Source organism: Solanum pennellii, chromosome 7, assembly GCF_001406875.1.
Source record: "Solanum pennellii chromosome 7, SPENNV200".
Classification (NCBI taxonomy): domain Eukaryota; kingdom Viridiplantae; phylum Streptophyta; class Magnoliopsida; order Solanales; family Solanaceae; genus Solanum; species Solanum pennellii.
In genome coordinates this window covers 50981304-50993268 of record NC_028643.1, presented here as the reverse complement: position 1 = coordinate 50993268, position 11965 = coordinate 50981304, and the positions used below count along the sequence as shown (strand labels likewise).

Here is an 11965-nt window from a genome sequence, read left to right as displayed (position 1 = left end):
CTTCTAACTTAATCAGCATTCACAATGTAGTCTTAAGGGCTTTGAGAGTTTTGGTTAGAGGGAGAATTTATGGGTCACAAGCTTGATACGTTATCACTTGTGTGAACCTCCATGTATTCCGAGTGAATTGGTAGAGGTTGTTTCCCTCTGTATTTTGTACTCTCATATTTATAGTGGATTACTCATCTCATTTGTGGACGTAGGTCGATTGACTGAACCACGTTAAATCTTTGTGCCTTTTGGTATATTTCTCGTTGTCTTCTTACTCGTGGTCTTTCGAGGTTTGCATTGCTAGCTTCCGCATTTACACCTGCTTATTTCGGTCCTAACAGAGAAGAGGAAAGGTAAGTGTTCCTTTCACAATCTCTTTCAAGCCTATTTCATTTTAGCAGTCCAACTTGCATACTCGTATATTCATTGTACTGATGCCAGTTGTCCTACACCGTCGTGTGATGCAAACACAGATAACTAGGATCAGCATTCGGCATATCTTGATTCAGTGAGTAGCCTCAAGTCAGTTGGTGAGTCTCTTTTTGTCTCGGATAACATATATTATCATTGAATTTTGTTTAGATTTCAGTTGTTAGGATGATTAGGGGTCCTGTCCCAACTTCCATCTTTATTTTAGAGCCTTCATAGATAAATAATTTTAGTTTCTTTAGTCTTTTCATTTCACTTGTAAACGATTAAGACTTGAGTTGTCATTTTGTCTAAGTATTACTTTTAAGTTATTTCTTGAGTTATCTCTTGTGTTTAAGTCTTTCGCTGAGTGAGTAAGCCATGATAAGGATACACTCGAGGCCAACAATGGTTTTCGAGTGTCGATCACGTAGAGGTATAGGCTCGGTCCATGACACTCAGATAGACATTAGCTAGTGTATCCACTTTAGCTCAAACTCATGGTTCTTACCTTGAAAAGCAAGGAAATCTCTTTTCGATGTGGAATAGACACCATATTCCATGTTATGGATCACGTGGTCTATGTCGGTTACATGGTAAATTTTCCACAATAATGAACTAAGGTTAATTCTAAAGTATCTCACAAGTGATTTAAAGATGGTTTTCTTGACGGTAGCCGAATCTAAGTGGAAGGGTTTACCTACTCCTGAAGGTAATGAGAAGATTATTTGTTTAACAAAATATGTAGGTTTAAGATCAAGGGATCAGATCAAAGCCATGACCTAGTTTTCTCATTAACTTTAAATTTTTCATCATATATAAGAGGCCTCATAGAATATGAATATCCGTCCTTAGCTTCTATATAATAAATATTTTTCGACATAAGGTTTATAAAATCCTCATGATATTCCAGCCTTATAAGTACATGATCATTTCTTAGTAAACCTATCTTACGATCTCCTTTAATGTTGTATTGCCTACGGATAATTGTCCATAATTCTTCTAATTCCAATCAACCATATTAAAACTTTCTAATCCCAATAAATTGGAAATTTTCAATGGTATTCATTCTTTTCACTTCTTTTTCAGTCAAGACAATTCTCGGGATACCATTAGCATACTCGATTGTCTTCATGGGATAGTCTCTACCCCTGATTTAGCATTATGTACCATCGGATTAATAGTTTTTGTCAAAAACATTCCTTAACTATAGCCAAAACTTAACATATATCCTTCAACTATCAAATTGAACAAAAATCATCATTTATATATTTTAACCTTAGCAACTTCCATCCTTATATGAAACTCTGTTAAGAAAACTAACTGATCCATCCCTATGATATCTTTTTACTAAAATCCAAAGATTCTTTCGTTCATTTTTCTGTTCTTGCATTTCTAATGATTTTTCATATGAGATTCTTAAAGTTTACCATCAAAATACTCTTTTAAGACTATTTTCTTCTCTTGTATGTGACATGATATGCTTGTACGGTTCCCTCTCTCAATTTTCACAATACCCAACAAAAATGTCTTGTTGAAGACTTCTGATAAACAGATTGTATTGTCATTTCTCATTTCTATCCATACAACAACATTTATAATTTCACAATTATGATACAAACTCCAATGTACGTTTTCTTTTTGTAAAATCAATACCCAAATCAAATATAATCACAGCTCAACCACTAAACCTAAGACGAATCAACCTAACTCTGATGTTTTTGCTCTTTCTTTTATCGCTCATATTCAGCGAACAAAATAGACACATGCAATTGTGAACTCATAATAGCTTAGGTGTTTGGTCAAGAATATTTTATATATTTTCCAGAGTTTAACATTCAAATACGTTCATAAGATTCCAAAATTTCTAAAATAAAAAAAAAATAAAAAAGTACTTTCATTCAAAATTATTCAGCAAAAAAAACTTCAATTTATATTAATACCAAACCCAATTTTGAAAAATATTTTTCACTTTGAAAACAAAACTATGTTTTAAAACTTCACAATAAAATAGGGTCAAACACCCAATAATAGGCTTGCTATTGGTTTGAGGCACAATATCTGCAGTCTAATTAAGTTTTTAAACTGAAGTTTCACAAAAGGATGAAACTTGCTAAGTTTTGTATATATGAAAGATGATTGTTGTTCAATAGGTTAGTTGAAGGATGTACATTAATTTTTAGTTATAGTCAAAGGATATTTTTGATCAAAAACTCTCAGATTGACATTATGGAGAACGTTTGCATAATTACTAATGAAAATACGAAAATTAAAGACAAAGAAAGAAAGATAGATAGACACAAAAAGAGAAAATAGAAAGCAACCAAAAGGTATATTAAACCGTAAGACCTCAATCTGTTAATCCTACAAGAAGCACCTACCTCTGACGATGACCTCGAGGGAATTAGATTCACCTTGCAACTAATGTTTTCAAGCAATAGTCAACCAAAGATTGTACCAAGGTCTCAAAACTCATACAGTAGTTTCAAAATATCAATACCTAAAATGAGAACCCAAACTAGCTATTTATAGTTTTAGGTAATTATTACAAAAGAGACCCAAAATAGGAAATGAGCGAGCTGGGTCACCCTGGCCGAATGGACTCGGCGAGTCGCTGATCAAGTCGCCTCTCTTGGGTCTTCTAAAACTTTAGGCGAGCTTGGTGCCCTCGTCTAAGCCATTAGGCGAGTCATCTAGGTGATCCCTTCAGCTCGTCTAATGTGGCAACTTTGTCCACCTTCTTCCCTTCAACTCACCAAGCGATCTTAAGACATAAAGCCCTTTCTTTTCCATTAACACAAGTTCAATAACCTTGAACTTCATGAACAAACCCTGCACTCTTTGAAGGTCCCGAACTTGATTGCGAGTGAACGACCTTGGTGCAATTTGAATTGCACCATGATGTAATTTCCGCCCATATTGGGCAATCTATTAAGCATAGTAGGCAAACTAGGATTATTTATTGAGTACTGAAATACTATTGATTAAAGGAGGAAAATTTGTTTCTCTTAACAACAAGGATTGACCAGCCCCAATAGTGAGCTTACCAGCCACCGGAAAGACCATGAAAGTGGTTTGTGAGTTTTTTTTAAAGTTGTGGCGACTAACATTTTACATAGAAAAAAAGATAATTTTATTGTCTAATTTGAAATATTTTTCAACAATGATTTTTTTACAAAAGAAATCAACTAAAGGTTGCGCGGGGGGAGAGGGGGGGGGCGTAAAAATTATTTTTAAAAATTTGAAATATTTTTTTAAAATAATATTGACGGGGAGAGAATTGGTTGGGGTAAAAAAATTAAAATTTGAAATATTATTCCATACTAATTTTTTGTGGTGTATGTGTGTGTGTGGGGGGGGGTAGGCGTTGGGTGAGGTAATAAGAAAATTTAAAAGATAGGGACGGGNTTTGTATTATAATGAATGTCTATCATCTGGAGTCCTTTTAGGATATGGTTAAGAGTCCTACTTGGGGACCACGTTAGATTTCCCCTATAAATAGAGGGATCCTTTTCATTGTAAAATCATCTCTCAAGAGAAATTATAAATCTTTTCTTCTCTCTATTTTCTTCTTCTGATTCTGTAGTTTCATAACACGTTATTAGCATAAGACTCTACTTTATCAAAAAAGAAGGTTAGGTTTGAAGAATTGATAAGATATGGATAATTTCAAAAATATATTATCTAAATATGATGACATTTGCTATATTGGTTCTGGTACAACATATACGATATTCAAAACTAAAAAATATTTTTCTCCTTTAAGAATGGGCAAAATAAATGTTACTACAATTTTCGATAGTACTTATATTATTGAGGGCTTCGGAAGAGTCATAGTATAATTTTCCTCATGGAAGTAAACTCATCATAAATAATGCTATGTTTTCTCCCAAATCTAAGAGAATCTTGTTGAGTTTTAAAGATATCCGTGAAAATGGTTATCATATTCAATTAATGTATGAAATAAATCTTGAATATCTTGGTATCACCAAGATTGTCTCTGGGCAGACATGTGTTATAGAAAAGTTCTCTGCTTTATCTTTTGGCTAGTATTGGACAAAAATTAATGCAATTGAGGCACATTTTTGTATTAAATAAGAAGTTTACTTATTCTAATACATTTGTACTTTGACATGATCGTCTGGGACATCCTGAGTCTATAATGATGAGGCGAATTATAGAAAATTCAAATGGACATCCATTAAAGGACCTAAAAATTCTTTTAAATGGTGAATTTCCTTGTACTACTTGTTACAAGACAAGTTAATTGTGACATCATCACCAACGAAATTTGAGATTGAGCCCCCTGTGTTCTTGGAACGTATACATGAGGATATTTGTGGACCTATTCACCCACCTAGTGGGTCGTTTAGATATTTTATGGTTCTAATAGATGCTTCTTCTAGATGGTCTCATGTGTGAATATTTCCATCTTGTAACTTGGCATTTGCAAAATTATTGGCACAAATAATAAAGTTAAGGTCACACTTTCTTGATAATCAAGTTAAGTCTATTCGTCTTGATAATGCTGCAGAGTTTTATCCCAATTATTTAAATATTACTGCCTATCAATTTTGGTAAGAGTTGAACACCCCGTTGCTCATGTTCTTACTTAGAATGGTGTCTCCGAGTCATTAATTAAACATCTGTAGTTAATAGTAAAACCATTGCTTATGAAAACTAGGTTGCCCACTTCTTTGTGGAGACATGCAATTTTGTATGCTGCAGCACTTATTCGTCTCAGACCGACAAATTATCATAAGGTTTCTCCATTGCAATTGGTTATGGGTCAAGATTCTAATATATCTCATTTAAGAATTTTTGGATGTGTTATACATGTGTATGTGACACCACCACACTGCACTAAGATGGGCCCACAAGGAAGGTTAAGAATATATGTTGGGTTAGAATCACCCTCCATTATTCGCTATCTTGAACCATTGACTGGAGACATGTTAACTGCTCGGTTTGCAGATTGTTGGTTTGATGGGATAATTTTCCCAAAATTAGGGGGAGAAAATAGTGAAATAAAAGGAGAAATTTTATGAAAAAATTAATCAAAAATTCATCTGCAGAAAACTGCGAATTAAATGACAGACGCATTTAAGGATTTGAACTAAATCACATATTCCTACAGAGAATGTCTCAATTCGAATTAATGTCCCTAAAGACCATCGACTAGTGTTATAGATAATGGATCAAAGGCGCGCCTAAAGCTTGGTAGACAACTGGGTTCTAAGGACCATAATCCTAGAAAAAAAAGATTAAATGTCAAGATAACACTATGAAGTAACCTCATAAGAAAGTTCAAAATTTGAATAATTCTGATATTCATGAAAGAATCAATGAACTTGAAACTCAAGGAAATAATGAACTATCCATAAATTTAATAGATGTTGAAACTAATCTGACTCGATCATAAATAGTGGTTGATTATGTCTTGACATATAATGTTGCAACAAATATCATGCAAGACAATGATGATCTTGAACCTCAATCTGTTATAGAATGCCGACAAAGAAATAATTGGCCAAACTGGCAAGAAGCAATTCAATCAGAGTTGAATTCACTTGCCAAGCGTGAAGTTTTTGGACCTATACTTCAAACACCTCATGATATTAAATTTGTTGGTTGTAAATGAATTTTTGTGCGAAAAAGAAATGAGAAAAATGAAATACAAATGTATAAAGCACATCTTGTGGCACAAGAATTTTTACAAAGGTCTGCTGTCGATTATGAAGAGACATAATCACCTGTTATGGATGTAATAACATTGCATTATCTCATTAGTTTCACAGTCCATGAGCAACTTGAAATGCATTTGATGGATGTGGTTACAACCTACCTTTATGGATCACTTGATAATGAGATAAAGGATTTACGATGTCTAAATTATGTAATTCAAAATCTTGAGAAATGTATTCAATTTAATTGCAAAGATCATTATATAGTTTGAAGTAATATAGACGCATGTGGTATAACCGTCTTAGTGAGTATGTAATTAAGTAAGGTTATACAAATAATGCAATTTGTCCATGTGTTTTTATAAAGAAAACAATGTCGGAATTTATTGTACTTGCTATTTATGTTGATGAAAAATCTTATTGGAACTCCAATAGATCTTCAAAAGACAATTGATTATTTAAAGAACAAATTTGAGATGATAGCTCTTGAAAGGACAAAATCATGTCTTGGTTTGCAAATTGAGCATTTGACAAATGATATTTTTGTTCATCAATCTTCCTACACAGAAAAAGTGTTGAAAAGATTTTATATGGATGAAGCACATCCATTAAGTACTCCGATGGTTATTCATTCACTCGATGTGAATAAGGATCCATTCTGACCTCAAGAAAAGGATTAGGGAATTCTTGGTTCTGAAGTACCATATCTTAGTGCAATTAGCCCTAATGTATCTTGCTAATATTACAAGATCTGATATAGTTTTTGTTGTTAATTTGTTAGTAAGGTATAGTTCTGCTCCTACTAGGAGACATTGAAATGAGATTAAACACATTTTGCGATATCTTAAATGCACAACTGATATGGACTTATTTTATTCTAATAATTGTAGCCCCAATCTTGTTAGTTATACTAATGCATGACATTTATTTGTTCCATATAAAGCTCGATTCCAAACAAGCTAGGTGTTTATATGTGAGGTTCTGCCATATCTTGGAGATCTACAAAGCAGTCCATCATAGCCACTTCATCTAATCATGTTAAGATAATAACTATTCATCAAGCAAGTAAAGAATGTGTGAGCCTGTGTGGTTAAGGTCTATTATACATCTCATTCGAGAAAAATGTGGTTTGGAGTGTGATAAATTACACACCACTTTATATGAAGATAATGCAACATGCATATCACAACTTAAGGGAGGATTCATAAAAGGAGATAGAACAAAGCATATTTCACCAAAGCTTTTCTATACACATGAACTCCAAAAAAATGGTGATATAAATGTGCAACAAATTCGTTCAAGTGACAATGTGGCTGACCCATTCACCAAGTCTCTACCAGCTGCAAATTTCAAGAATGGTGCACAAGCTTGGAATGCGAAGATTGAAGTCTCTGGATTGATGTTCTCACTAGGGGGAGTTAATACATGTTGTGCTCTTTTTTCCTTACGAGGTTTTGTCCAACTGGATTTTTCTTGTAAGGTTTTTAATGAGGTAACCTAGATGCGTATTAATAGATATGCGTATTCTTTTACTTCACTAGAGTTTTTCTTTTCTTAAAGTTACTTTCATAAGGTTTTTTGACGAGACACATCATTTATGAATTAGATATGCATGAAGAGTGTTATAAAGTATTTGTATTATAGTGAGTATTCTATTATAGTGAATGTCTATCATCTGGTGTCCTCTTAGGATATGGTTAAGAATCCTACTTAGGGACCAAGTTAAATTTCCTCTATAAATAGAGGGTCCTCTGCATTGTAAAATCATCACTCGAGAGAATCTCTTTATATTCTTTTTCATATTCTGTAGTGTGGTGTGTGTTTATGGGGGGGGGAGGCGTTGGGTGAGGTAATAAGATTTTTTTTCTTAATTTTTAAAAAGAAATTATTTTTCTTAAATTTAAGAAAAATAAATTAATTTGTATTTTCCTAAAACATTTATATAAATAATAATAATAATAAGAAAATTGAAAAACATTTTAACACCCCTGTACTATTTTGAATATGCCTTTTAACATTAGAACTCATTTTTTCTAAAAAAAAATATATATTCTAAGTGCATCATCTTCGTGATTTTCTTTTTCTCTTTAAAAATAAGGGACTGCAATTGGAAGGAAATCAGAGAGAAAGATGGATCCTCGTCATTCACACACACAGTTACTGAATAGCTGGCGTGGTGCCAAATTTATTTGGCGTACTGTTCTCATCTTCAATCTTGGCCTCGGTGGTAAAATCCTAAACCTCACTGCTCTATTTTGCCTTTCGTATTATAAGATTAATGCATTTCCGAATATGGTTTTAACTTTTATTGGCAGAAGAATGTGTTTCCACTTGATATTGTTATCTACTATGTATAAGTTGTATGTGTGTGGGTGGAGTATGTTTTATTTCTGGATATTGTTTCTTCTGGGTTTAATTTAATGGGAGTAAGAATTTTGGCAAGAGCTGGTCATATGTGCTTAATTTGCTTCCTTATATGAAAATGGAAGAATTTGATTTGAGTTCTGAGTATTGCATTTATCATGTATTGGAATGTGGTTGTATTAAATTTTTTCTTGTCTTGAGGAGCTGCAATGTTTTATGACTTATGAAAGTGAAAGTTAACAAGCTCCAAATGTTGCTTATTTCCGTTGATTCATGATCCTGTGTTTGCAAATATGGATTTGAGAGAGTAGCCTGAATGGAATAATTGCTTCTTCGTATCCATTCAGGAACATGCTAGTTTGTAATTTATCTTTAGATCCTTATTTTATTACAGAAAGAATTCGGTCCATTTACTCTTTTGGGGATCCATTAATTAACTTAAGTTCACCTTTGTTCTTGCCTATGTAAATCAGTTCTTCGAGGTGAGTGTCGCAGATGACAGTGTTTCTGTTTAAACTTGTGCCTATGTAAATGAGTTCTTTGAGGTGAGTGGTGTTTCTGTTTAACTTTAATCCTAATATGCCAGATTTTTTCTCCCTCAATAACCTAGAGTTGGATTTGTGATTTTCTAAACATGTGCTCTTCAATTCTTTGAGCTTCTCTATCCTGTCTCGGTATTAAATGTTGTTTCATTGGATACTTGATTCAATTATCAGAATTAGAGTTCTGCTCCTATTATTATTGATGCAAATTAGATGGCTAATTCTGTGAATTAGTGCATACATGCAACATTTAATCATGGAAGACGATGCAACGGCATGAACTTTTGATAAGAATAAATGCAATGGATAAATTGACACGTCTACTTATTAGTTCTTCTTGTTCTCGGGCAATGGGTTACTATACAGCAGTCTGAACCTATAGGTGGATTCACTTTTCCACCTGACCTTATTTCAGTTTATGACACAGATAGTAGATACTTTTCTTAATTACTATTTTTATGTGGGGAAAACATTTGTATTGACTGAACCTTTGTAGTACACCCTTCAAATGCTTTTTTCCCCTCACCGAAGTGTAACATATTATAGTTTTAATCTTAAAGCATAGAGCCATCCTCCTGTTCAATGAAGTGTGGAGCCATCTATCTAAAATGCTCCATATCAAGTACGTCATGGAATGGGGCATTAACTTGCCTTTCAATTCCTGGCGAGCATTTTACGAAAAATTGTCGTTCTTTGCATGTTTTAATGGCTCAGATTCCTTGACTTCCTAAGAAATTGATAACTATTTCTACTTTTGCAGCTTACCTCTTTACAAGACCTGCTAAGAAGGAAAAAAAAGCTATGACTAGACAACCCATTACTCCAGCTGAGATTACCACTCCCACCCCACCCGCTCCTCAAAATTTTGAACCTTTCTTTTTCCCTATTCCAGAACCTGTGAAGGTGCCAGAGCCCCTTTCTGTAAAGCAGCAACGCAGTGTTTTTGGATGGATGCTAAAAGAGAAAGAGGATGGTCTAACCTCAAAACCGAGAGGAGAAGATTATCAATGAAGAAAATGCTCTACTGAAGCAGTTCATACGAGCAGATTCCACCCTGAAAATCTCATGTAACGTAAATGTTTCTTAATTCAAATTTTCTTAGGCTGCTTAGTTACTGAACCATGATTTACGACTTAACATATTTTTTTGTCACCTTCAATCTAATTGATATTGTTACCTTTGAAGTAGGCAATATAGATAGTAGATTATTTGCTACAGTAGAATTTTTTATTGCTAGTGGAGGAAACTTATGGAGTTTCGGGACTGTTTCGTTTATTCAAATGAACTTTTTTCTCACTGCACTTCATAAGATGGTCATTTGTGTTGGCTATTTCATGAGTTATCAAAATTCGTTAGTTGTTATTCTTGTTAGTTGATAGGAGTACTTATAAAATATGAACTATTTTCTTGACCTATTCGGTTTCCAAACAACAGATACGCACCAAATAAGCACTTTCCATGTCAAATTTTGTCTTAAAGCAGGATAGAAAAACAACTAGCCATAGCATAAAAAAGATAACATCGATGTGGACACTCAATGTTGGACCAAAAGTATATGTTCATTTATAATCTCTAGTTGCAATTGCCAATCTAGTATTCCATGCACTTTCTTATACTGTTCAGTTTTTCTCAAGTTCTCATATTGCTTTATCACAACCCTGAGGCTAATCACTTAAAAGCTTTTTACACTCTCAGTCTATTGCAGTTTTGGCAGTTTGAATGCTAATCTTTTTCTTATTCTATTTTTGTTTAATGATTTGCTAACCTAAATCTTGCCTTTGCTGCATGATATTCAGAAAACGCCCATTTGACACTGTTGCCTACCCGAAACCCCACTACCCGAATGAGAACAAAAAGTATTTGCATATGACAATATTGATTCATAAGTTTTTGCATGCTGTGTGTATGTTATAACTAGGTTTTGGATAATGGTTTACTGTTTTGCCATTCTGTTGACAAAGGTGTATCCGGGATTTGAATATTATAGGTTCCTACTGCAATTCATATGAATTACTGTATCTGAAGTCTACTATTTGTACTAGTGTAGTGAATTTTGTTAACATAAACATGTTCTGAGCCAATGTTACAACAGATAACTATTGCACAACAACCCATTTGTTCTTGGATTTCTGTGCCGAATTTTTTGCCGACTGACATTGTTATATACTGTGCAAAAGATGTATGTGGATTGATCGTTATGTTTATTGTCGTTACTCAGTTAGCCACCTTGTTACTTTTTTTGCCATTATTTCTTATCTAGTGTAGTAAGAATATGAAGTTCATTGCAGTTATATAAGGGCTCAACGCTCTGTCCTTTGATTACTGCCGAAAATTTGTTCTTCCGGATGAGAATGAAATAAAGTCAATACGACTTTGTGTATCATAGTCAAGGTGCATTTTATCGATCATAGCATGTATCGGATGATAAATAAATATAGTAGTAGTTGATTTGAGTATATTCTTGACAAAAGGCAGCCATGTTTTGCTGATTTCAGATTGATTCATGGTCCCTTTTCTACAGATTTGGACAGAGTAGTTTTGACAAAGTGTAGTTGATTCTTGCTATCCATTCAATATTCAGTATTAAAATGCAAGTCTTGTATAACTAAATTTAGATTTTCTTTATTACAGAAGGATTTTTTGGGCCTTTAATTTATTGGATTGCAAGTTGGACTTTTCTGAGCAGTCATTCGAGCCTGTTTGGCTCAGCTTAAAAGCTGGTCAAACTGACTTAGGGCCCGTTTGGATGGGCTTAATAAAAGCAGCTTTAAAAAAGTACTTTTGAAAGTGCTGAAACTTATTTTTAAAATAAGCAGTTATGTGTTTGGATAAAAGTGCTGAAGTTGCTATGCCAAACGTGAAAAGGGAAAAATGGAAGAAAGAGATGTTAGGTTTATGTGGGTAACTTGGAGATTGTATAAAAATATTAAAGGCAAAAAGATAAAAATGTGGTCAACTTAAAACAGCTTATAAGCT

General features: G+C 33.6%; 1 protein-coding gene across 2 annotated transcripts; it reads left to right on the top strand.

The window, feature by feature from the left end:
- Positions 1–8120: 8120 nt before the first annotated feature.
- Positions 8121–11572, top strand: LOC107025437. Of its 2 annotated transcripts, XR_003579300.1 has the most exons (3): positions 8121–8310; positions 9750–10056; positions 11278–11572. XR_003579300.1 is itself a non-coding variant. In XM_015226223.2 (2 exons), exons 1-2 carry the CDS (start codon positions 8214–8216, stop codon positions 9998–10000), a joined length of 348 nt encoding a protein of 115 aa, XP_015081709.1. In that variant the 5' UTR covers positions 8122–8213; the 3' UTR covers positions 10001–10290. The 2 variants fall into 2 exon arrangements, 1 of the variants encoding a protein (XP_015081709.1); XM_015226223.2 differs by lacking the exon at positions 11278–11572 and having other exon boundaries at positions 8122–8310; positions 9750–10290.
- Positions 11573–11965: the final 393 nt, after the last annotated feature.

What these genes read in the sequence shown, in the direction of transcription:
- LOC107025437 (XM_015226223.2), top strand. Translation starts at nt 8,214, where the DNA reads ATGGATCCTCGTCATTCACACACACAGTTACTGAATAGCTGGCGTGGT. An exon ending in CTTCAATCTTGGCCTCGGTG is followed by an intron (nt 8,311 to 9,749) that starts GTAAAATCCTAA and finishes CTACTTTTGCAG; the next exon opens with CTTACCTCTTTACAAGACCT.